Genomic DNA, 27,858 nt, shown 5'->3' with positions numbered 1-27,858 from the left:
TGCTGTGTTAGGATGAAATGTTCTGAATATATCTGTTAAGTCCTTTTGATCTAGTGTGTCATTCAAAGCCATTGTTTCCTTGTTGATTTTCTGCCTAGATGATCTATCCATTGCTGTTAGTGGGGTTTTAAACTCCCCTACTATTATTTTGTTGTCATCAGTGAGTTTCTTTATGTTTGTTACTGATTTTTATATTTGGTACTCCCAAGTTGGGGGCATAAATATTTATAATTGTTACATCTCCTTGTTTGATAGACTCTTTTATCTTGTTACAGTGCCCTTCTTTATCTCTTCTTGCAGTCTTTGGTTTAAAATCTAGTTTGTCTTGTATAAGTACTGCTACTCTGGCTTTTTTTCATACATTTGCATGGTAAATATTTTTCTGCCCCTTCACTTTCAATCTGCAGATATCTTTAGGTCTAAAATGAGTCTCTTATAGGCAGCATACAGGGTCTTTTTTTTTAAATCCATTTTGACATCCTATGTCTTTTGATTGGAGTATTTAGTCCATTTACATTCACAGTGATTATTGATAGATATGAATTTAGTGCCATTGTATTAAATGTAACATTGGTGTTCCTGGAGATTTTCTCTGTTCCTTTGTAGTCTTTGTTGCTTTTGGTCTTTCTTTCCCACTCACAGTGTCCTCTAATATTTCTTGAAGGTCTGGCTTGGTGGTCACAAAGTCTTTTAGTTTTTGTTTGTCTGGGAAGCTTTGTCTCCTTCTGTTCTGAATAACAGCCTTGCTGGATCAGTTATTCTTGGTTGCATGTATTTCCTATTCAGCATGTTGAATATATCATGCCAGTGCCTTCTGGCCTGTGAAGTTTCTGTGGTTAGATGTGCTGATAACCTTATTTGTATTCCCTTGTACATTAGGGATTTCCTTTTCTTTTTTTTTAAAGATTTTATTTATTTATCTGAGAGAAAGAGCAGGGTTAGGAGGGGCAGAGGGAGAGGGGAAGAGAGAATCTCAAGCAGACTCTCCACTGAAGTGTGGAGTCAGACATGGGGCTCAGTCCCTATTGAGATCATGAACTGAACTGAAATTAAGAATAGCCACCCAGATGTCCCAGCGATTTCTTTTCCAGTGCTGTTTTTAGGATTCTGTCCTTATATCTGTATTTTATTTTGCAAATTTTACTATGATATGTCTTGGTGTTGGCCTGTTTTTTTTTTTTGATTGGAGCACTCTCTGCCTCCTGGATTTGGATGTCTGTTTTCTTCCCCAGATTAGGGAAGTTTTCAGCTATAGTTTCCTCAAGGAAACCTTCTGCTCCCTTTTCCTTCTCTACTTATGGGATGCTTATGATGTGGATATTATGCTTTATGGAGTTGCTCATTTCCCTATACGGACATTCGTGATCTAACATTTTTATTTCCCTCTTCTTTTCAGCATTCTTCTTTTCTCCTTGTGGTCATTACATCTGGTTGGTTTTGTGTCTTGGTTATAGTATTTTCATTTTGGTGTGACTAATTTTTAGGTCTTTTATCTCTGCATTACGGGACTCCCTGGTGTCTTCTTTGCTTTTCTCAAGCCCAACTAGTATCCTCATAATTGTTGTTTTAAATTCTGGGTCAGACATATATTACTTATATGTGGTTTGATTAGATCCCTGCCTGTGACCTCTTCTTGTTCTTTGTTTTGGGGTGAATTCCTCCATCTTCCTATTTTGTCTAGGTCTCTGTCTTCTGTGTCCTATGAAAGCCCGTTATAGTTTCTGCTCCTGAGAGTAATAGTTGTATTAAGAAGAGGTCATATACTGTCCAGGGCCTGGTGCTTCAGAAAGTGTTTCTGGTACACTCTGCTGTTGTGTTTTTGTTGCTGTTTCCTTCGGGTCAGTCCTCTGCATAGTTTCTTCTTGCCTGCAGCAGGGAATGTTTACTCCTTTTCCAATGTGTGGTGAGTTTTAACTATGTGTTTTTTGGTCCACTTGTTAAAACAGGCTAGATTCTATTTCACCTAGAGCTGAAGCTTTTCAGCTTTCTGTGAGCAGACTTGGTGCATGTGGAGGGTTTGTGCTGGTCTTCTGGTGGGTGAGGTGTGGTACTCCTGCTCTGAGTCTTCGGCATACTTGTCCTGGCAAAAACAACAACAAAAACAAACCCAACAACAACAGCAAAAACCACCTCCAGAGTTCAGGGGGCTGGGGTTTGGTGTAAGCAGCTCAAGCCTCCACTGTGAGCACTGTGTTTCTCACTGCAATCTATCTGTTCTGATGGGCAGGGCTAAAAATGTTGTTAGCCATCTCTCTCATCCCCAGAGAGGGAAGTTTGCACCTGCCAATGTTCAAAAAAGCCCTCATAGAAGAGTTAACAGTCTCCCCTTGCTTATCCCATGCATTCCTCAGATATATGCCTTCACCCTGTCTCTGAGCATCTGCCTACCCTGTGACACTGTGCTCCTGTGTTTTATCGCAGGCACACAGACTGGGTTTCAGAACTCTAAATTTTAGGTACCTTACGATGCATGGACATGGACTGATCCTCTGGAGGAGGGTCTCCTCATACTGTGCTAGTGCTGGTTTGTCCCAGAAGGGTAGTTGCAGGAATGCACAGGGGCTTGGAATTTACCATAAATCACAAGAAGCCAGGATGCATGTTAGCTGTTCTCAGCAGGTGTCTCCTGTGCTAAAGAATGGGGCAGCTCAGTGGCACTTGCCTGCTATTTTGTTCCCATAAAGGCAGTGCCCTTCTCCCAAATGCTCTTCATGAAAGGGAATTGTCTCTCCCAGTGCAACCCAGGGGATCATGCTCCCTGGCCTCTGCCTTCTTTCCTCACAGGAGCACCTCTTTGCCACCCAGGTTCCACCTGGCCATGGCATGGACTTCTAAAACCAGACTTTGTGCTCTGCTGCTTGTAGATACTTGTGATAATTAGCCCCTCTCATTTTCCTCATTAGTGATGTAGGGGAAGTGTTTTTCTTGTCTCTGTCTTTGTCTCTCTTTTCCTGATCTGGGCTTCCTCTCCTCTGCATCATCACCACCAGTTCTTTTCTTCTCCAAATCACATCTCCTCACCTCCTAACTTTCATGATGTGGTTGGCCTCTTTCCTCCCTCTAGTCATGCAGTTTGTTCTCTTTGTCCTCAGATTGATTTCTTGGGTGTTCAGAATGATTTGCTATTTATCTAGCTGCGTTCATTGGAGGAGGCAAGCATAGGTTCCCCCTATTACTCTGCCTCTTAACTCTTTCTGAAAATTTATGTTTGTTAAATTATCATCTGATATCATGAATCTTACAGTTGTGAAAATGTTTGGTGTTCCACCCAACTATAAGTGATACTTTTTTCCCTTAAAGGAGCATGGCTGGGGGTGCCTGGGTGGCTCAGTTGGTTAAGCAACTGCCTTTGGCTCAGGTCATGATGTCAGGGGCCTGGGATCAAGCCCTGCATTGGGCTCTTTGCTCAGTGGGGAGCCTACTTCGTCCTCTCCCTCTGCCTGCCACTCTGCCTATTTGTACTCTCTATCTCTCTGTCAAATAAATAAATAAAATCTTTAAATAAAGAGAGCGAGAAAGAATAAATATTGTCAAGGAAATGGAAAAATTATGGCCCTGGTGCATTACTGGTGGCAGTGTGAAATGCTGCAGCTGCTATCTGAAATGCAGTGTGGCCATTCCTCAAAGAGTTAAATGGAGAATTATTTCCATAGTGATTCAGTATGTGATCCAGCAACTCCACTTCTAAGTATATAACCCAGATAGCTGAAAGCAGAAACTTAAACAGATACTTGCACACTCATGTTTACACACCAGCTGCATTCATAATAGCCAGAAAGGTAGAAGCAATCCTGGTGTCCTCTAACTGATGAATAGACGAAGGCAATGTGATATACAGAAACACACACACATACGTACATACATACACATACATACATACATACATACTATGGGATATTATTTGCTCTTAAAAAGAGAAGAAATGCTGATGCTTTATGATATTAATGAATCCCAAAGCTATCGTGATAAATGAAATAAGCCAGACACAAAATGACGAATACTGTTTCATTTCACTTAGAAGTACCTAGATTAGTCAGATTCATAGAGGCAGAAAGTAGTAGTTACCAAGGTTTGAGGGAGAGGAAAATACAGTTATTTTTAATATGTGTAGAGTTTCTAGGATCATGAAAATGTTTTAGGAATGGAGTGTTGATCCTTGCACAACATTGTGATTATACTCAGTGCCACTGAATTGTACTCATAAATTGAGAACATTCATATGCGTGCATCCCAGTGCCACCCTTTAGAGGTTGATTAAGTGGATCTGAAGTAGGGCTCAGGAACCTGCATTTTTATAATCCCTACAGGTTATTTTGATGTACCTGCAGCCTGCTGTAAATAATGCTCAACATAATTGGAAATGTGAATCAAAACCACAGTGGGATACCTTTTATAACTCACTGGGATAGCTGTAATCCAAGAAATAGAAAAATAGCAAGTGGTGAGGATGTGGAGTTATTAGAACCCTGTGTTTTGCGGATTTTGAATGTCAAATGGTGTAACTTCTGAGGAACACAATTTGGCAATCAAATTTTCAATGTAGCGTTACCATATAACTTAGCAATTAAACTTCTGGGTATATACTCAGAAAGGAAAACGCTTGTACACACAAAGATTTATACACGAATGTTCATACTATCATTGTTCATAATAGTTAAAAAGCTAGAAACAACCTATATGCCCATCAAGTGGTGAAGGAGTAAACAGATTTGATATATGCATATCATAGAACGTTATTCAGCAATGAAAAGGAAGAAGATGCTGATACATGCTACAACGCATATCAACCTTGAAAACATATGCTAAGTGAAAAAAGCCAATCACAAATGACCAGATGTTGTATGATGAAATGTACAGAGTAGGCAGATCTATAGAGACAGAGTAGATTAGTGGTTTCCTAGGGGTATAGGAGAAATAAAGAAATTGGTGGATGATGGCTTGGGGATATAGGGTTTCTTTTGAGGGTGATGAAAATGTTTTAAAAACTAGATTTTGGTGATGGTTGCTCAGCTCTGTGAATACACTAGAGAATTGTAGATGGTAAATTGTGAACTATATCTGAATAAAACTTAAAAAAGCCTCGGTGGGCTTACTTTACCTATAGAAGTTTTATTTAGTTATCTTCCATCTAATTCTTCATTCTTTATGATTTCCTGTGTCTTGCATGTACTTTCAGCATTATCTTTAACATTTCTTTAAACAATAGTAAACAGTTAAAATCTGTGTCTAATTATTCCAGTTTCTGAAATCCTAATAGATTTCTTTTATCTCTTTAACTTCTGTCAGTTTTTCAGGCATGTTGCCTGTTGCTATGTATATTTAAGTACTTTTGACCACAGGTTCCTAATATCCCTTAGAATATTAATATGTGGTAATTCTTTGAGGCCCAGGATAACGTTTGGTTACTCCAGAAAGGATTTGCTGTTGTTTCTGCTAGGGCTCTGGAGATATTATTAGTCTCAGATCCCTTGATATTACAATTTGTGCTTGAAGCACTTCTAACTTTTTTAAGTTAGTATGAATTTGGGCAAATGATGGGCTATTTGATGATATGAACTGGGGGCTGTCTGGTACTTAAAATATTATTACTTTGTTTCTTCTACTTTCTGCATATATAAGCATACTCTAAAGAATGTTAACCAAGTTCAGTGGTCTTAGCGTGATAGTTCAAGAGTGGTAATTTTTATGTGAGATTCCTATACTATATGACTAATCAGAAGGTGGTATGACTACAAGATTTAGATTTAGACTTGAACAGATATAACAGCATATGTTTAGATTATCAAAACAAAGCCATCTGCTTATAGTCAGCTTATAGAATCTGATGTATTGAAGCAGTGAAATAACTAATATCACTGAAATACTCTTTTTCACTTATTGTTCATTATATGAAGAATATTTTGGGTACCTCTTGGTAGTTGCGTTATTGCTTGGGTTTTAGGCTTTCCTAAGTCTTTGTTATGTTTAAAAGTGGCCTTCAGTCTTATAGGTTAACTGAAGGAGCATTGGAGGAAACGAAATCAGATTTCTGAAATAGTACAAAGGAAATATGTGACTGGTAAGGATTTTGTGATAAAACAGTATGGAAATCCTAAAAGGTCTTTCCAAATTCTTAGTGGCCAAACCGCTTCCAAGGTTCCTAGATAAACCCTTTTTAATCATTTATGTAGAAAATTTTTTGAAATAATTTTCAGGACTTAGGGAAACTTTATAAAATTTATTGATCTAGCCCATGGTATTTTCTTATGATCATCTCCATTTCCCTGTTTATTATAGCTGTATTGATCATCAGAATATGCCAGTGAGTCTGGTTTATTTTAATAGTATAATTGTAATTTTTAAGGGGTCAAAAGGGAAATTGAATATAAAAAGCTTTTAGTATTGTATTTTTAGAATGTTTGCTTTACGTCTACTATCTTCATCCTTGAATAACCTCGAAGGGCACTTAAGGCAGTGTGGTACGTTGAAACGATGACCACCCGAGATGTCAGATCTTACCTAGGTTCTGTAACCTGTGTTACCTTATAAGAAAAGGGGATTTTTAAAAAAATTTTATTTATTTGACAGAGAGAGAGATCACAAGTAGGCAGAGAGGTAGGCAGAGAGGTAGGCAGAGAGAGAGGAGGAAGCAGGCTCCCTGCGGAGCAGAGAGCCTGACGCGGGGCTCGATCCCAGGACCCTGAGATCATGACCTGAGCTGAAGGCAGCGGTTTAATCCACTGAGCCACCCAGGCGCCCCAGAAAAGGGGATTTTTTAGAGGTGATTTAACTAAGGATCTTGAGAAGAGACGGTTGTCCTGGATTGTCCCAGATGGCTCCTAATTCCCATTGCAGGTGTCTTTGCAGGAGAGAGGCTGAAGGAGATTTGATATACACAGAAGAAGAATTATGACCACAGAGGCAAAGACTGATGTGGCTGCAAGTCAGGGAATACCAGCAGCCACCATGTGCCTGAGGAGGCAAGGAATAAATTCTTTACTGGAGCTTCCAGGGGGAATGTAGGTGGCCCTGAGGACACTTTGATTTTGGCTCAGTAGGACAGATTTTGGACTTCTGATCTCCCAAGCTGTAAAGGAGTATATTTCTGTGTTCTTAAGATTTTGGTTTTATGGTGATTTGCTGTGGCAGCCCTAGCAAACGAGTTGAAGCAGTGAGTTTTCCCAGCCATTCTTCTTTATGACTTGTACCCTAGTTTGCAGCACAACAAGCATCTGAGAACCTTCCTAGAAAGTTTAGGTTTTTGTGCCTCATCACATATCTAGGAAATCAGAATTTATAGGAATGGAATCCAAGGATGTGTATAACACATTGCCCAGGTGATTTTGATGTGTGCCAAGTTTTAGTTAGATAAATATTTCACTAGGATGCTGTATTGATTTCCTCTTGGCTGCTGTAGAAAATTGCCACAAATGTAATGGCTTAGAACAACACAAGTTTATTCTTTCACGGTTTTGGGGGCGTTGAAGGTCCAGGGTTAGTGTTACTGGGCTAAAGTCAGCAAGGCTGGTTCCTTCTGGCCTCTCTAGGGAGGGAAAATATTTCCTTGTCTCTTTCAGCTTTTAGTGGCTGTCTATATTCTCCATATTCACCTTCTCCAACTCTCACTTCTGGATTCCTCTTATAGGGACTCTTGTGGTTGCATTGGATCCTCTGGGATAAACTAGGATGGTCTTCTTCAATTTCAGGTCCTTATCTTTTATTGCATCTGCACATTTTCTTTTTCCATATAGAATAACTCATGGGTGGATCAGAATGTAAATATATTTGGGAGGCCATTATTCAGTTTACCAAAGACCCCATAATAACATCTCATGTAAAATCTGTATGTGTAAATGAGGTTCAATAACAGATTGTCATGATTAATTAATCATGTATTCATTTAACCTTTTTTGGTATATTTTCCAAATTAAGTGATTTGGAGTCAAAATCATTTTTTTAAAAAGATAGAATAATTCAGTAATAATTGTCAATGGTCTTTTGAGTAGAGAACATTTTTCAGGATATTTATTTGGCTAGGTTATTAACATATCCTTTTTATGTGGTTCCCATTTCCCACAGAGAATATCAACTCTAATATAAATCAGTGGTGTAGGTAGAAAAAACTGTTTTTTCCCCTTTTGGGTAGAATTTCTTTCCCTTTAAAAATGTCCTCCCTTTTACTATCTTAGCTAGTTTGGCCTGAAAGTCTTAGGAAGTTTTTCTATGATAGAAGGTATTTATGATATGTGCAAGAGTAGTTTTTGCCTCCACAAAACAAGAATTGGCTTTTAAGTCTTTCTTAGAGTATAAAATGATAAAGTTTAGATTACCTTCTTTTTAAAAAAATCTCTTTTTACATTATTTTTTTAAAAGATTCTATTTATTTATTTGACAGAAATCACAAGTAGACAGAGAGGCAGGCAGGGGGGTGGGAAGCAGACCCTCTGCTGAGCAGAGAGCCCAATGTGGAGCTCAGTCCAGGACCCTGGGATCATGACTGGAGCCGAAGGCAGAGGCTTTAACCCACTGAGCCACCCATGCACCCCTACATTAATTTTTTCTAAGAGAGAGAACTTGAGTGGTAGGGTTGGGGAGAGCAAAGGGAGAGGGAGAGAGAATCTGAAGCAGATTCCATCCCCAGCATGGAGCCTGATACAGGGCTTGATCTCATGACCTTGAGATCATGACCTGAGCTGAAATCAAGAGTCAGACACTTAACTGACTGAACCATCCAGGTGCCCCTCCTTTACATTAATTTTAACTCATAAGGTGTTCAGTGATGGAAGAGCTGGGTAGAAGATCAACAAGGAAATAGAAGACTTAGAAAACACTATAAACTAACCAGACTTAACAGACCTCTGAAAGAACACTCCATTGAGCTGTGGCAGAATACATATTCCTCCCAAGTACATGTGGAGTATTCTCCAAGATAGACCACATTTTGGATTATAAAACCAGTTTCAATTAGCATAAAAGGACAACATCACAAAAAAAATGTTTTTTAACCACATGGGAATGAAATTACAAGCTAGTAACCGAAGGAAAGTTAGAACCTTCACAAATGTATATAAATAACAGACTCCCAAATAGCTAGTAGATTAAAAAAAGAAATCACAGGGAAAATTAAAAAATATTTAGACATGAATGAAAACAAAAACACAAGGTACTAAAATATGGGATGCAGGTAAAGCATGCTTAAAGAGGGAAAATTTTAACTGTAAATGCCTCTTATTTAAAAAGAAGAATTATCTCGAGTTTATAATCTAAACTTTCACCTTAAGGAAGTAAAGTAAGAGCAAACTAAACCCAAAGCAAATAGAAAGAAAGAATAAAGGCTAGAGCAGAAATAAATATAAAGGAGGAAAAAAACACAGAAAAACCATTGAAACCAACATTGGCTTCTTTGAAAAGATCAACATAATTGATATCTTTTTAGCTGTACTTACAAAGTAATAGAGGAGCCACAACTAAAATCAGGAGTGTAAAAGAACATATCTACTGATATTGCAGAAGCAAAAAATTATAAAGAAATGCTATAAGCAGTTGTATATCAAGAAATTAGATTTCTCATTTTCACAGCAGTGATTTCTATTATACACAGTGGAAATACCACTTACAAGGCAAAATAATCCCTACCAGATTTTCATGCATTTTTTTTAAAGATTTTATTTATTTATTTGACAGACAGAGATCACAAGTAGGCAGAGAGGCAGGTAGAGAGACAGGAGGAAGCAGGCTCCCTGCTGAGCAGAGAGCCCGATGTGGGGCTCGATCCCAGGACGCTGGGATCATGACCTGAACCGAAGGCAGAGGCTTTAACCCCCTGAGCCACCCAGGCGCCCCTTTCATGCATTTTTATTAGTGTTTCATATCATTAAATTTTCTCTTGCCAGGAGTGGAGGCAAGACTTATTAATTGTGAATTTACATCTCTAAAACTGTGGGCAGAAAAATGTTATGGCTTAAATGCTGCTTTTTTTATTTAATCAGCTTTGTTTTGCATCTTCTTGATAAGTGTCATAAATAAAATGTGCATTCATTTCATTTTCATTTTGCTTTCATAGAAAAAAATACGATTTTGTTGAAATTGCTCTGAGCAAAAGAAATCTAATGCTTTCAACATGAAAAAATATTTTTAGGAGTGCATTTTTTTGTTTAAGAATAGTTGGAAAAGAGTTTCTGAAAGATTGGATACAGAGAGGCTTTATCTAAAATAAGAGCTTTTAAATTTTCATTTAAATTCCAGTTAGTTGGGAGTGCCCAGGTGCTCTAGGTGCCCAAGGTGCCTCGGTTAAGTGTCCAGGTCTTAGTTTCGGCCAAAAGCTGCTTAGCAGTCTCTCTGTCTGCCTCCCCCAATAAAATAAATTTAAAAATTCGAATGAGTTAACATACAGTGTAAATTTAGTTTCAGGTATACAATATAATGATTCAACACTTCCATACATCACCCTGTGATCATCATGACAAGTGTACTCCTTAATTCCCATCACCTCTTTAACACATCTCCCTACTTGCCTCTCCTGTGCTAACCATCAGTTTTAAGATAGGAGTTTGTAATCCAGGGTCCACAGATGGAGTTATTGGGGAGTATGTGAACTGAAATAAGAAAAAGTCACATTAATTTCTATTAACCTCCTGTGAAAATTAGCATTTTTTCCAATTATAATATGGGCAATAAACCATAGTACTGTTAGTGATAACTGTCACTTTGTTACCAATAGAAATAAAATATTTCTATTGTTACTGATATCTCAAAATTATTTCCCTTATTAGGACTAGACTTGCTGCTATATTTTGTTATTTAATGCATTAACAAAGTACACATATTACTGTATCACAAATATGTTTACTATTTTGATCATTTATATATAATGGGTTTCTTTTGTTTTCCTACTTTATGTGTTTCAAAACATTAATCGAAGAAAGATGTTTATAAACTTCTCTATATTGCTAAGAGTCCATAGTGCAGATAAAGTTAAAATCCCTAATTTAGAAGCATGTTGGTTGACATAGAGAATTCTTTTTTTCCTGTTTTTATTTAATTTCCAGTTAGTTAACATACTGTGTAATTAGTTTTAGATGTACGATTTGGTGATTCAGTACTGCATATAACATCAGGTGTTCATTCACAAGTGTACTCCTTAATCTCCATCACCTGTTTAACCCATCCTTCCACCCACCTCTTCTGACATAGCGAATTCTTATGTCTTAACATTAACTGCTTCCTTTTTTTTTTTTTTGATCAGGTGTAGGTAATAGCAGTGAAGGTGGAAGAGGAAAGGCAGGTGCAAAACTTTTCCAAGATTTTCAGATGTTAAGTAGAATCTGGACTCATCCATGGTGTTTGCAGCTGGACTACATTAGCAAAGAAAATAAGGTAAATCAGGTAACCTAAAATTGATTAAGACGTATCTGTTGGAAGCAGAATAGTTTTAGGAATAAGGTTGATATATATAGTTCTATATATTGGAATTTTCCTTTGCTTTGTAGTACCATAATTCAACCTGTTTTATTTCTAGTTAATTCTGTATGTTAGAATACATTATGATTATGGAAGGAGTATTAAATGTTATTCTTAACATCTGTGTAAACATGGTAAAATGATAAAAATGTAAAAAGTAACATTGACTCAATAGTATTAACTAATAAACAGTAGACTTCATCAGTTTTTGTTACTTATGTCCTTTTTCTTTTCCATGATTCAATCCAAGATTTTGCATTGCATTTAGTAATCATATTTGTGATGTCTCCTTTCTTTTTTCTAATCTGTGGTAGTTCTTTCAGTTCTTTCTTATCCCATGACAATTAACTTACCCTCAGGTAAAGTAAACATCATTATAATTTTCAATATAAGTTGAAATAAACTATTAAAACATTCATCATTTTTTTCCTCTAGGGATACTTTGATGAAGACAGTATGGATGAATTTATAGCTTCAGATTCCGACGAAACCTCCATGAGTTTAAGCTCCGATGATTATACAAAGTAAATTGAATAATTTTTGTGTCCTGTATTGACACATTTAAAATCCCAAATTGCTGATTGTTCTCTCATAATTGGCATTTGTATCTTTTCTGGGCTTCTCTAACAGTTTGAATTTGTTTCTTTTATAGAAAGAAAAAGACAAAGGGGAAAAAAGGGAAGAAAGATAGTAGCTCAAGCGGCAGTGGCAGTGACAATGATGTTGAAGTGATTAAAGTCTGGAATTCAAGATCTCGAGGAGGTGGTGAAGGAAATGTGGATGAAACAGGAAGCAATCCCTCAGTTTCATTAAAGCTGGAAGAAAGTGAGTCTAATGACTGTTGCCTTTATTATTGGACATTGATTTAGAAATTACCATGTCCATGTTTTTTTCAGTTACTAATTTATCCTTACTATTTCACTCAAAGGATTATCTTTCCTAGATGCTTTTAGTAAGCATCTGGGATAATCAGGTCACATAATAACAAGTATCTGGTGAATGTTTAATTTCAAGCATGCCATTGTGCTCTCTCTGATATTTAAGAGAAAGAGGAGAAAGAAAATCTAATGTTTATTTACATGTATATAAACTAAATGCTGTACTTTCATTCCATGTGTTAGCTGACTTAATTCTTGAGCAGACTTATAATACTGTTGGTATCTTTATTGTTTATAAATCGTTGATAGAAGTGGGATTTAGACCTAGATACACCCAATTTCAGAGCCACAGTGGTACTTTCAATTAACTACATATAAATAACTGGAAACATTTCATGTAATAGAGCATCATTGTAATTAACTTTACACAATGAAATTAATGTTAATGTTTTAGCCTTTTACCTTTGTAATTCTTCATAATCTACAATTGTTGCATACTTTTAAGGTTTCTCTTTTTCATAAAGTTTATCACCTCTTTTTAAATTTTTATTTTTTAATTTAAATTTTAGGTGGTTAACATACAGTGCAGTAGTAGCTTCTTGAGTAGAATTTAATGATTCATCACTTAACATACAACACCCAGTGCTCATCAGAATATGTACTCTCCTCAATACCCATCACCCATCTAGCCCATCCCCCACCCATCTCCTTCTATCAACCCTCAGTTTGTTCTCTATCCTGAAGAGTCTCTTATGGTTAGAGGGTTGTTGGATGGTGTGGGGTAACTGGGGGATAGGCATTAAAGAAGAGGGCACTTGATGTAATGAATACTTGATATTACATGCAACTGATGAATCACTAAATTCTACCCCTGAAACTAATAATAACTATATGCTAACTAAATTGAATTTAAATTAAAACATTTTAAAAAAGAGTATGGCTTGTTTCCCCCTCTCCTTTTTTCTTTTCTCCCTTCCCATATGCTCATGTTTTCTTTCTTAAACTCCACATAGGAGTGAGATAATATGGTATTTTTCTTTTGACTGGCTTATTTCACTTAGCATAGTACATTCTAGCTCTATCCATTTCCTTGCAAATGTCAAAATTTTACTGTTTTATGGCTGAGTAATATTCCATTGTATAAGAGGTGATACCACATCTTCTTTATCCATTTTTATGTTGATGGACATCTGGGCTCTCCCCATAGTTTGGCTATTGTTGATAGTGCTACTATAAGCATCAAGGAGCATGTATCCCTCCAAATCTGTATTTTTGTATCTTTTGGGTAAATACCTATTAGTGCAATTGTTGGATCATAGGGTGGTTCTATTTTTAACATTTTGAGGAACCTCTGTACTGTTCTTCAGAGTGGCTGCAGCAATTTGCATTCCCACCAACAGTGTAAGAGGGTTCCCCTTTCTCTCTACCCTCACCAACACCTGTTGTTTCTTCTTTTGTTAATTTTAACCATCCTGACAAGTGTGAGATAGTATCTCATCATGGTTTTGATTTGTATTTCCCTGATGGCTAGTGATGTTGAGCATTTTTTCATGCGTCTGTTAGCCATCTGTATGTCTTTTTTTGGAAAAGTGTCTGTTCATACCTTCTGCCCATTTATTAACTGGATTATTTGTATTTTGGGTTGAGCTTGGTAAGTTCTTTCTGGATTTCACCTACTAACCCTTTATCATATATGTCTTTTGCAAATATCTTCTCCCATTCCATAGGCTGCTTTATAGTTTCGTTGATTATTTTCATTTACCATGCAGAAGCTTTTTATATTTTTTATTTTTTTTTTTAAGATTTTATTTATTTATTTGACAGCGAGAGAGGGAACACAAGCAGGGGTTGTGGGAGAGGGAGAAGCAGGCTTCCCACCAAGCAGGGAGCCTGATGCAGGGCTCAATCCAGGATCCTGGGATCATCACCTGAGCTGATGGCAGACACTTAGACTGAACCACCTGGGTTCTCAGAAGCTTTTTATCTTGATGAAGTCCCAGTCATTCATTTTTGCTTTTGTTTTCCTTGCCTTTGGTGACGTATCTAGTAAGAAGTTGCTATGGCAGAGGTCAGAGAGGTTTGTGCCTGTGTTCTCCTCTGTCACCTCTTTTGTTTTCCCTTTCTCTCCTTTTCTTGTGCATGAGTGTACACACAAGTGAAAGTCTGAATTTTTTATTGGCTAAAAGTGTCTTGACCCATATCTACATTTTAAGGATTAGTGTTGAGGTTCCATATATTATTGGTGCAGCCTGACTAGGTGTGTAGGAGCTCCAAAGTTGGGACCAAATGTCTGAATATTTTAAATATAAATTATCTAAAGACAGAACAGTGTAAGTAGGTCTAAATTTTTGTCATTTGAGAGTCATATAGCAAAGCAGTTGACTGTGAAAAGGGAGATATGGAGGCCAGCTTGGTGAATGGCACTGGGTTCAAACAAGCTTGGCTGATTTTAGGCCTGTACCTGAACTAATGTGGTGATTCCTTCGTAAACATTTCTCTTGTCAAGAGAGTAGGGGTCAGAAAGTGTACTTGGAAGAATAATAGCCGAGAACTTTCCTACTCTGGGGAGGGAAACACACATCTATATCCAGGAGGCACAGAAAACTCCCATCAAAATCAACAAAAGCAGGCCAACACCAAGAAATATTCTAATTAAATTTGTAAAATATAGTAATAAAGAAAAATATCTTAAAATAAGGCTAGCTGGAGATTTCTCAACAGAAATTCGGCAAGCCAGAAGAGAGTGGCATGATACATCAAAGTGCTGGAAGGGGAAAATATGCAACGAAGAATACTTAATTCAGCAAGGCTGATTCAGAATAAATAGAAGAAGAGATAAAGAGTTTCCCAGACAAAGAGAAACTAAAGGACTTCATGACCACTAAACAAACCCTGCAAAAAATATCAAATGGGACTCTTCGAGTGGGAAAGAAAGACCAAAAGTGACAAAGTCCAGAAAGGAACAGAGAAAATCTTCAGAAACAGTGACAAAACAAGTAATACAATGGCTCTAAATACATATCTTATCAATAATCATTCTGAATGTAAATGGGCTAAAAGCTCCAGTCAAAAGACATAGGATGTCAGAGTGGATACAAAAACAAGACCCATCTATATGCTGCCTACAAGAGACGCATTTTAGACCTAAAGACAACTTCAGATTGAAAAATGAGGTGATGGAGAAACATTTATCTTGCAAATGGATGTCAAAAGAGTCAGAGTAGCCATACTTATATCAGACAAACTAGTTTTTAACCAAAGACTGTAATAGGAGATGAGGAAGTACACTATAGCATAATAAAGGGGTCTATCCCACAAGAAGATCTAAGAATTGTAAATATTTATGCCCCCAACTTGGGAGCACCCAAGTATATAAAACATTTAATAACAAATGTAAAGGAATTCATTGGTAATAATACAGTAATAGTGGTGACATTAAACCCCATTTACATCAATGGACAGATCATCTAAGCAGAAAATCATCAAGGAAACAGGCTTTGAATGGCACATTGGACATTAATAAATAAATAGCTTAAAATTTATGTGTTCCTGGGAATGGTTTTCTTAAAATATTCTTTTTTTTTCTTAAAATATTCTTGCTGAAAATTTTTTTTTCTATAACTTTTTTAGGAGAACAGGGAGAGTAGAGAAACTGGTATGTCTCATTCTGTGCTGTAAACAGGTTAAATAATAGTGCTGAGGTCTTGCTGCCTTCATCTCCTAGCAGTACAAGTAGGGTCTGAGGCAGCTGGGTCACCTCCAGAAATGAGTAGCCTCTTCTGTTTTCTCCTGGTACGAAAGCATTATTGTTTATAAGGTGAAAGTGTTTGGAAAGAATTGGAACAGAGAAGAGATGGCTACATATTGTGAACTTAAAAGCAGTTAGGGAAGGCTGTGGTTTCCAAATGACAAATTTTGACTACCTGTATAAGGTCTTTGTTTAATTTTCATTTTAGGTGTGTGCAGTCAAATAGAAATCATTCATATATAGATGTATTTTATATTTTCTTCAGCTGTGTATATGTATAGTCTATTAGAAATATTTTCCAGAACAAATGATGATAAAAATCTATTTTTTTTAGATCTAGATTAACTTCAAGTAAGGCTGAGTATATCATAGTACATGGACATATATAGCTGACACTGTAACTTTTTTTAAAACATAGTTACTTTCTGATAAGAAATGTAAGAAAACCTGAATAGGAAGGATTAAAGGGCCAAAGTGTTGTATTTGGAATATGAAATAGATATTAAATAAGTAGGTGGCTACAATTGAGCTATAATAATATTTTAACTGCATATTTCATTTTTACTTTAGAGTTGCTATCTAATTCTTTTTATAATAGCTTTCTGAATGTTTACAGAAGCAACATCTTGAGTAAGTCTTTTACGTTAACCTTACAGTATTCCTATTTCTGTGTTTTAGTATTTTGTTAGGACAGTTTGTTTCATGAGTAAATGAATATATAAACTACTTCTAAGTATTCAATTTTCAGCAATTGTAGTACTAGGTATTTACTCCAAAGATACAAATGAAGTGATCTGAAGAGCACTTGCACCCCAGTGTTTATAGCAGCAATATCCACAATAGCCAAACTATAGAAGGAGTCCAGGTGTCCATGGACAGATGAATGGATAAAGAATATACATACATACATACATATGTATACATATATACATAATAGAATACATACATATGTACACGCATAATAGAATACCACTTAGCCATCAAAAAATGAAAGCTTGCCATATGCAATGATGTGGATGGAACTAGAGGGTATTGTGCTAAGAGAAACAAGCCAATCAGAGACAATTATCATATGCTGTCACACATGGAATTTAAGAAATAAAACAGAGGATCATAGGGGAAGGGGAGGGAAAAGTAAAACAAGACAAAATCAGAGAGGGAGAGAAACCATAAAAGACTTTTAAGCATAGGAAACAAACTGAGGATTGCTAGAGGGGAGGGGGGATGGGGATGGGGTAACTGGGTGATGGACATGGAGGAGGGCACATGATGTAATGAGCACTGGGTATTATATAAGATTGATGAATTACTGAACTCTAATTAATGGAATTTAAATTAAAAACCAAAGTATTCAGTTTAATATTTTGCTCTTTTTAGATTAATCTATTGGTTAGCATTAACACTTTAAAATGTATACAGTTTCTTATATGGACATAAACTTTTTGTGACAGAATCCTTGTACATGATGTAGGACCATAATATTAGCACTAATATACCACATGTATTCATTCAACAAATATTTATTTGAGTGCTTAATATGGTCCAGGCACTACTATAGAAGCTTGGGTTATATTAGTCAATTAAATGCATTCATGGAGCTTAATGTTCTACTACTAGTACTATATAGATACATAATACTTTAATGATATTGCTACTTTTCTTTATAAAACCCCAGTGTATCTTTATAAAACTCCAGTGTATCTTGATGCAAATACAGTAGTTAAATATATATTTAGAAAAATGTACTTCAAGAAATTAGGGTTAAAGTTGTTGCTTTTTATTTGTTTGTATTTCTTTAGTGCCTTACCTTGTAAGCATTTTGTGATAGCCAGAGTGGATATTAAGGAGTGGCTTTGATTAATTAATGTACTGTTTCTTGTCATATATATAAGATCAAAGTTATAACAGAAATAACAGTTAATCCATGTGGATATTGAAATAAGAGTATTCAACATGAAATACCTGTTTGTAAGTTCTAATTACATATTCAGGGTACTTATTAACTGGAGTAGCCCTTATTTTCCTATATCAGTTTTTATTTTTTTAGACATTACTGTAATTTTATTATATCCAATAGGATCAAAATTAGAATGGAATCTTTTGCACAGAAATTATTATTTTTACTCACTTTGTGCTAGCATTTTTTTATTGCTAACATTTTCACCTCAGTTAAATTACCTTTAGTATATTTGGGTTTATATATTTGGGTATTCCCTAAAGGCATTTGTTTTTTGCCCGTTGTAGAAAGGAGTTTAGTTTGACATTGGCTCGATAAGCTGTTTGTCAGTAGCACCCAAGACCACCCTCAGGTTCAGTGATTCACAAGACTTAGCATGTAGTCATATTCAGGTCTATGATTTATTACAATGAAATGGTACAAAGCAAAATCAGCAAAGGGAAAAAAGCAGATGGGGTAGAGTCCAGAGGAAACCAGGCATAACCTTCTAAGAGTCTTCTCCCAATGGAGTCACCCAAGATGTACTAATTTCTCCAGAAATGTTATGATAGCATATATAAAGTGTTATCTACCAAGGAAGCTCATTGGAGACCAAGTACCCAAGTTTTTTATGTGTTTTAAACACACTATCTGCCTAGCTCTTACCAAATCTCAGACTCCAAGAAACAAAACAGGTTTGTTCAGAACAAACCACATTGTACAAACAATCTAGGAACAATGAGCCATTCTTATCAGGGAAAGTTTTATATTAGTACAAGGAGCTGTGTATGATTCAAATACCCAGACAACAGCATAGGGCCAGCCTTGCAAAAGAGGCTTTCTAAGATGAAATTTCATTTGATTCCTGAAGGATAGTGAAGCATAAAAAGAAGTTTTCCAGGCGACGAAGGGGAGAAAATAATATAAGACATTCACGGAAAGTTATGGGTGCTTGCAAATATGTGACATGTTTAGGCAGTAGTTCATTGTGGTTTGAACATCAATACATAATGAGCTCTCTATTAGTAGTCGAAATCACCAGGACCCAGATACAAAGAAGGAACTAATAATCTCTAAAAAATTTTTTTAATTTTTAAAAAATTAATCTTTTTTAAAAGATTTTATTTATTTCTTTGACAGACAGAGATCACAAGTAGGCAGAGAGGCAGGCAGAGAGAGAGGGAGAAGCAGGCTCCCTGCTGAACAGAGAGCCCGATGTGGGGCTCAATCCCAGGACCCTCAGATTATGACCTGAGCCAAAGACAGAGGCTTAACCCACTGAGGCACCCAGGCACCCCAGGAACTGATAATTTAAACAGTAATTTCAGGAAGGTGGAAGCCTTAGAGATATGGAAGCTGTGGAAGCCTTAGGGATATGCTAGTCTTGAGACTAGCAGTTTTAGTTTTCACCTACCCAGGAATAGGATACAAGGCCTTGAGTCCTGTATAAGGTGAAGAGTTCTTTGAACCCAGATTAAAGCTGAATCTCTTCAAAGGGTATGTAGTCCATTGATGAGCAGGATAGAAAAAAAATTTGCCTAGCAATCCAGGTAGATTTCAAGGAAGCTTATCTGCTTCACCCTGGTCTCCAGGTTGAGAAAAATAGTTTCCTTGGATTCATAATAAAGGGCTAACATAGGTTATGATTTGAATTTATGTTACGTGGTCTAAAAATCTCAAGCTGATGGAATGCCGGGGTGGGTCAGTCAGTTGAACTTGGGACCAACTCTTGATTTCATCTCAGGTCATGATCTCAGGGTTGTGGGATCAAGCCCCTTGTTGGGCTCCTCCCTCAGCAGGGAGTCTGCTGGAGATTCTCTTTCTTCTCTTCCTTTGCCCCTCTCCCCCATGCTCACAGGCGCACTCTCCCCTCCCACCGAAATAAATAAATCTTTAAAAAAATAAATAATAAATAAAAATCTCAAGCTGCAATACCTCAAAAGTAATCCTGCGTTGTTGATCCCCTAGAGCACCTGGCAGAAACAGATGCAGAGTGGAGATGTATGATCTCTACCCAGGGTTCTCACATATTACAACGACACTGAAAGTGAAATGAAAATAAAAATGGTAGAATGGGGTGCCTGGGTGGCTCAGTCATTAAGCGTCTGCCTTCGGCTCAGGTCATGATCCTCGCGTCCTGGGATCGAGCCCTGCATCGGGCTCCATGCTCAGCGGGAAGCCTGCTTCTCCCTCTCCCATTCCCTCTGCTTATGTTCCCTCTCTCACTGTGTCTCTCTCTGTCAAATAAATAAATAAAATCTTTTTAAAAAGATGATGGAATACCTGAGGGAGCAATTAACTTTAAAAAAAGTTAGCAACAAAATAAGCAGTCAGCCTGGCAAAAGTTAACACATAAACAGCATAATTAGATTCTTAAGGGCCTTCGATGATAATAGAAATATTTGATAAAGACTATATTATGTTTAAAGTGGTAATTTTAAAAATCAGAAGTGTAAGTTTATGCCAGAAAATTTAAAACTTAGATGAAGTAGACAGTATTCTAGAAAAATATAACAAAATTTTTCATTTGATAGTAGCCAAAAATTAAATAATTTAAGTATTTTTGAGACGACTGAGGAGATGCTTATAATGCATATGAGGAGAGCTCATAAATGATGAAATATTCATGCAGTATAATTCTACAACGCAGTTAGAGTGATTGAATAAGTCTCACTTTGAGTGAAAAATGAAAAGCTACATTTAGTGAAAAGTCATAGAAAGATACAACCAGTATGTACTGCTTACATATAGTTTGAAAACATGAAAGGTAATGTACAGTTTAGTGATACATAAAAACATACACAGAAATAGTAAATACAGAATTTAGGATTTTATTTATTTTGATATAAATTTTATTTTGTTCCTTTACATTTTTTAGTATAATTGACACTCAACATTACATTAGTTCCAGGTGTGCAACCTGGTTATTTGACAAGTTTATGCATTATGCTGTATTCACCGCAAGTGTAGCTGCCATCTGTCCTTTTACATTGCTATTAGAATTTAATTTACTTTTATTGACAATATCATGTGCCTTTTATTCAGTGACTTAATTTGTTCTCTGTATTTATAGGTCCGATTATGCTTTTTATTTGTTTATTCATTTGTTTGGCTTTGTATTGTTTTTAGATTCCCTTGACTTACTCATTCCGTAACTGGAGGCCTGCATCTTCCTCTCCCCTTCACCCATTTTGCCCAAACCCCTACTCCTTCCCCTATGGCAACCATCAATTTTTTCTCTGTGTTTATAGGTCTGATCCTGCTTTCTGTTTGTTTATTCATTTTTTAAAATTCCATTTATGAGTGGAATCATATGGTATTTATTTTTCTTAGTATGACTTATTTCACGTAGCTTAATAGAATTTAGATTTTAGGTACCTCTCAGAAAAACACAAGGGAAAGAAGAGAATGAGATTTGGTATCGTCACATATTAGGTATCAGCTGCATCAGAAGCATATTTAGCAAGTGGTAAAATTTAATGAAGGTAGGATGTGGGAACATGGCTGTTCATCATATTCTGTATACTTTTGTGAATATTTAAAATATGTATAACAAAATATGTAAAAATTCAAAATACTTTACATTGAAAAGCAATTGAGGGAAGGTACAAAAACAGGTAAACCTTATGTTCCTAATTTTGCATCGAACTATTTATGTTTAGATATTAAATAGATTATTTTGTGTTACTTTCTTATATCTTTTATAATCAAAGTTTGTGGGGAAAATAACAAAATGAAATAACATGATATGGGCATTCTGGGATGAATCCGTTTTATTTTCCAGACTTCTGTTAGGACTGTGAAATATTTTCTGCCCCTAAGATCTTTTCTCTCTTGATCTCTGAGTCCATCTATTTCTCTTCCCTCCCTCTTCTCTCTGCCTCTGTCTGTCTCTCTTTGGTTCTTTAGATCCTTTTGTCTCCTAGTCTCTGTCTCTTGGGGTTTGTGTTGGGAGTTATACTCTCTTGGCGGTGGGGCGGGGGGGTGTCTCTTAGGGTCTCTGGTTTTTGAATTCCCTGCTCCCAGCTACTGTTTCTCATAGTTGTACTTTCTCGGAGTCTTTCTCTTGCTTATTCTCTTACTTGTTGTGCCTGCCTCCCCCCCCCCCCCCCCGCCCCATGTTTTTCTTCCTTTGCATTCATATATGCCTGTTTCTGTGTGTCCCACTCCCTGTCTCTCTCTCCCTCTTCTAGAGTTCGGTTTGTCTCCTCTACTCCACTCCCCACCTTGTGTCTTTTCCATACAGTAAAGCTCTCTCTTTCCTTGGGTGGTCTTTTTTTCTCTTTTTGCCAGAGGGTGCCCTCCTTCCCCCTCATCCCTTTTTTCCCTCTTCCTCTTCTCCTCCTCCCTTCTCTTCCCTCCCCTTCCCCCCTCTCCATTTCTCTAGGTCTCTTTCTTAATCCTCTCTGGATCTTTGAGTTTCTTTCCTTATTTGCCTACTTATTTCTGTTTCATTTATTTTATTTAGGTAAAGCTACTTCCTCTTCTAATCCAAGCAGCCCAGCTCCAGACTGGTACAAAGATTTTGTTACAGATGCTGATGCTGAGGTTTTAGAACATTCTGGAAAAATGGTACTTCTCTTTGAAATTCTTCGAATGGCAGAGGAAATTGGGGATAAAGTGTAAGTTTCTCTCCTGTTTTTATTATATAAATGAACCTTTTTATAACCTTTCTGTTGTTTAAACAATTTATTGGAAGAAATCTGTTTTGTTTTCTTCCTGTCTGAAGATGTAATTTCTTTAGTGTAGTGATAAACATCTGTCTTCCTTCTAAGCCACTAGTTCTGAGTACATATTCTGGTGGTTTCTTCAGTGTTATTTTCCCTTTCTGGCTGTTGCACCTTGAACTTATTTCTTTGAGCCAGGTCTCTAGTGGATATCTATATTTTACCATCTTTAAAAATTATTTTTCAATCCATGCAGTGTGGTTACTACTTTATTGAGATTTTTTTCCCCCTAAAGTCAATTAGTGATCTTTTAACCCCCAAATCTAGTGGATACCTCTCAGACTCTATTTCACCTCTTCGACTATTCTCTGTCCTTTCTCCTTTGTTTTTGTTCTTGGCCTCATCCTTCAAGTTACAGTTAAAAAAACGTTTAAAATTTTGAACCAAGACAAACCATAAGAGACTCTTGTTAATCTCACAAAACAAACCGAGGGTTACGGGGGTGGGGGAGAGGGTGGTTGGGTTATGGACATTGGGAAAGGTATGTGCTATGGTGAGTGCTGTGAAGTGTGTAAACCTGGCAATTCACAGACCTGTACCCCTGGGGCCAATAATACATTATATGTTAATAAAAAAATTAAAAAATCATTAAAAAAAATTTTGAACCAGACTTACTTTTTGGTTCATTACAACATCCCAACATATGTTTGTAAAATATTTTTAACATGTATCTGTGATTCTTTAAATAACAATTTAACATAAGGCTTAAAATAAACTTTTTATTTAAAAAAGTTTCAAACTTAGTTCCTTTAACTTTCTTGGGAAGAGAATAGATCCATGGCTAATATTTCTATACCATCTTTTAATATACCTCTACTATTAACACATTCTGATATACATACTTGTATGTCTTTTCACTGGATAGTGAATTTATTAACCACTATACCTTGCACTTTGTAAGTACTCGCTAAAATTTATTTTTGCTCTATATTGCACTTTTTTTTTTATACAGAAACAAGTGGTTCAGATAAGGGATGATGTTGACCTGGCATGGAGTGGTAGTATTGGAGGTAAAGGATATGTTTTGGAATAGAAACAGTAGGATTTGGTACATTAATGCAGGGCAGTAGGAATGTGAGAGTAGTCAAAGATGACTCCCAGGCTTCCAGACTCAGTGGCTGGTGGATCATGGTGTTATTTACTAGAAGGGAGAATAGTAGCGAAGAACTAAGTTTATTAGAAGTAGTAAAGAATTCTGCTCTGGCCATGTTAAGTTTGAGAGGCCTATTAAATACCCATGAGAGATGCAAGTAGAAAGTGGGTATTTGAATTCAGAGTTCCTACATGTTCAGGAGAGATTATTGCTGTGACATGCTCATGCTTTTTTTCTGCCATCAGTGTAGGTAGTTTAAAATTTTTATTTGAGTACCATACAAAAAATTTAAGAGTGTGAAAGGGATTTTGGTGGTTTTTAAATTTCCTAACCAGTGCAAGAATCTCCTCTGCCATGTTCATCATAAATCTTCTCCTAACCTCTCCCATGATAGAACATTTGCTATTTCAGAAGACTGCCTATAGTTGAATACTTCATATTTTTAGAAATTATGTCCTTCAGTTTATACTTTATCCCTATAGCTGTTTTCCTTATGGTTTAAAATTAAACATATCTACTCCCTTTTTTTAGACTCATAGTGATTTTTTTTAAAGCTGTAAGTCCCAACTGAAAGATGTTATCAGTGTTAGGACTATAAAACTATGGCATTTCGATTACTGCAATTACCAATATTTTTTATTTGTCCAACATTTACTTGTGGAAATTTTCAAACATAAAGCAGAAAGAATTTTACAGTGAATATTCGTATACCTGTCACCTAGAATCTATACTGTATTCTGTATTTTATTGTACTTTCTTTTTTACATATCTGTTTATCTATTCATCTTATTTTCCTGATGCCTTTCAGTGTGGGTGGCAGACATCAGTACTACTGTTTCAGTTGTCTCTTCTTCAAAAAATAGTGGGTTCATCTCTCTTGTCACTTTTAGCTTTTTCTTCTGAGTTTGTTGATCTCTTCTTTGTATGGCAGTTTCAGTCCCGACCATATGGTCTTGAACATACTTCAGTTTTTTAGTACCCATCTCAAAATATGGTCATAGTAAACAAAATACTTCAGCTGAGTTTTGATTAACACAGAGTTGTAGTGAAACTAGTTCTTGTTTATTCTGGACCCTATACTCCCATCCATGCAATCCAATAGAGAGATTTTCTAACATCTAAATAACACTGTTGGTTCATATTAAACTTATGGTCAACTGAGACTCATTTTTTTTAAAAGAAGAACTTCTGTCAAATCAGATTCATGTATTCTCTATTTATGCAGTTGATCTTTCGACCCAAGTGAAAATTTGATATTTCATGAGGCAAGAGATAATGAATTTTAGTGATTTTTAGCCAGTGGTGTGTTGATAAATGTTTGACAACTGACTTCAAAAAATGATAACAAAGAAAGCAAAGAAGCACGTTAAGCCCTAATTTGTGGCATGTGCTACTGATAACCATGATACTCTACTCTCAACTGTGGCCAGTCTTAAGCTACCAACAGTAGTGGTAAGAAAGGCTACCAACCCACTTTCCTATTTAAAGCAAGTTACAGCTAATTCCAGTACACTACTGGATTCAGCCCAGCCCTTCTCACTTATTTTATGTCATTTAAGCATTAAATTTTGGTTGAATTTTAATTTGTAGTTGTTTTTGGTATGTATGAATTTGATTTGTATTGCTTCTATATTTTTATATGGGTCATTAATAAAATACATAAAGCCAAAATAGTTTATACAAGGATGAAAATTATTACCAGTTAGGGCGGTAGTTGTTCATCTTACCTGCAACTAGAAAAAATTAAGAGATAACCAATAGTATGTAGCCAATTAGTCCTAATAACACCTTTCTCATAGTGAGATTTTTCTGAGCTCACTGGTTCCCAGAACCAGCTTTAATGCAGACTCAAGTCAACCTTTTTCCAGAATAGTACTCCAAATTCCAGATTAATTCCAATTAAATAAATAATTAGTATTTCTAAGAATTTAAGTTTCCCAGTTATAAGAACTGCTGAAAACTTAATTTGCAGCTCAAAAAGAATTGATTGAATAAAGTGATTCTAGGAAAAATAATCTATTGAGGAATCAAGACTGTTGGTCATTTACACTGAGGACTAGGAATACGTAATTTCCTTACCAGTATTCTAGGAGTACTAACTGGGAGACAGTAGAACTGCATAGTGCAGAGTTTAGGAAGTCATATACAATAGCCAATGCACATGTTACAAACTCCAACAGCTGTTTCATAACTCAAGTTGTTTTTAGTTCTACTAAATCTGAAGACCTCAAGCAATGAATGTTGAAGGATCTTCTGGAGTCATAAAAGCATCTCTCCTATAGTACAGCTTTCAGAATCAAATAAAACCAAACAGTATGTTTGGACAGGTATCTAGTTCCTTGTATACTGACCTACTTTTTTTGCATATATAAGGGAGCCCTCCTTTAAACGAGCCCTCCTTTATCCTTTATTCTCTTTCTAGATTTTTTCATTTCCTGTGTAAAATTATGTCTACTTCTCACCAATGGGATAGATGAGAGCAGTGGTTTTCGCACTGTTTTTCAGAGCCCATGAAAGTTGGTGAAAAGAGAAGGCTAGAGCAGAGGCTAAGGGGCCAGTGACACTTTTACCTTCTTCTCCCCCCAAGGCCTGAAGCACCCTGCTTTGTTTGTTTAAAAAAGATTTTTTTTTATTTGAGAGAGCATGAGTGGGGGGTGGGTGGGAGGTGGGTCAGAGGGAAAGAGAGAGAGAATCTCAAGCAGACTCCCAGCTGAGTGTGGGGCCTGACCTGAGGCTCGATCTCACAACCCTGAGATCATGACCAGAGTCAGATACTTAACTAACTGAGCCACCCAGGCACCCTTTTATTGTTTATTTATATTCTATGTATATGTATCTTATATATATTTTTCAAAGTTTTAATTTAAATTCTAGTTAGTTAACATGCAGTGCAATGTTAGTTTCGTGTTAAATAGATGATGAGGATTAAAGAGGGCACTTGTTGTGATGAGCACCAGGTTGTTGTATATAAGTATTGAATCACTATATTGTGCACCTGAAATTATTTATTACATTTTAATACCACATAAAACTTAATGTGAACAAATAGTTTTCATGGTTCAAAACAGGAGTTAGAAAACTACTGGGGTGGAGAATCAGGAATCTGCAGACATATTTGAAATGGAACAACAAAGTATTTTAGAATGTTCACAAGCCTACAATTATTGAAATACTTTTAATAGTTAACACTTTGTCTCATATTCTGTAAGTAGTTTCTTTTGTACACTAAAATTTTTAATTTTGATGAAATCCATTTTATCAATTTTTCCCCATTGATCATACTTTTGGTGTTATGTCTAAGAATTGTCTAACCCCAAATTATGAGTATTTTCTTCCTTGAGTTTTTGTAAACATTCTACAGTTTTACATTTTAAAATTGGATTTGTGCTGCATTTTGAATTACTTTTTCTATAAAGTGAGAGGTTTAGGCCAAAGTTCATTTTTATTTTTTGCATATGGATGTTGAATTTTGCCAAGACTGCCAAGACCATTGTTGAAAAGATCCTTTTTCCACTGAATTGCCTTTGCCACTTTGTGAAAAACCAGTTAGCTAACTGTTTTGTGTGGCTCTATATCTGGCCTCTGTATTCTCTTCCATCAATTTGTGTTTGTCCTTTAATCAGTACTATACCATTCTGATTACTCTGGCTTTTTAAGTGTTGAAATCATGTAGAGTTAGGCCTCTAGCTTTTTCTCTTTCAAAGTTATTTTGGCTACTCTGTTTTGGCTACTCAGCATTCTCATATAAACTTTATAGAAGTTAATTTCTCGAAATTCCTACTGTGGTTTTGATTAGAATTGTGTTGAATTTGTAAGTCAATTTGGGAAGAAGTGATATCTTTACTATGTGACCCTTCTAATCCATGAATACTAATCTATTTTTTTTTAGCCTTGTTTTCAGCCAGTCTCTCATATCTCTGGACTTGATTGAAGATTTTCTTGAATTGGCCAGTAGGGAAAAGACAGAAGATAAAGATAAACCTCTTATTTATAAAGGTGAGTTACAAACATTTCTGTATCGTAACTTTTTGAAACCT

At 36.2% G+C, this 27,858-nt stretch overlaps 1 protein-coding gene across 6 annotated transcripts in view; it reads left to right on the top strand.

Annotated features, from left to right (window-relative positions):
- The window catches only part of ATRX (ATRX chromatin remodeler), a 296,636-nt gene that overhangs the window by 201,611 nt on the left and 67,167 nt on the right, over window positions 1-27,858 (top strand). For all 6 annotated transcript variants that reach the window (XM_045994716.1, XM_045994715.1, XM_045994713.1 and 3 more), the window contains 5 exons: window positions 11,225-11,355; window positions 11,875-11,963; window positions 12,092-12,264; window positions 22,470-22,623; window positions 27,711-27,817. In XM_045994716.1, coding sequence (XP_045850672.1) covers window positions 11,225-11,355; window positions 11,875-11,963; window positions 12,092-12,264; window positions 22,470-22,623; window positions 27,711-27,817 — 654 coding nt within the window. The remainder of the gene's footprint in view (window positions 1-11,224; window positions 11,356-11,874; window positions 11,964-12,091; window positions 12,265-22,469; window positions 22,624-27,710; window positions 27,818-27,858) is intronic.

Source organism: Meles meles, chromosome X, assembly GCF_922984935.1.
Source record: "Meles meles chromosome X, mMelMel3.1 paternal haplotype, whole genome shotgun sequence".
Lineage (NCBI taxonomy): Eukaryota > Metazoa > Chordata > Mammalia > Carnivora > Mustelidae > Meles > Meles meles.
Note: the sequence above shows the minus strand (reverse complement) of the source record. Positions and strands in the feature narration are given on the sequence as shown.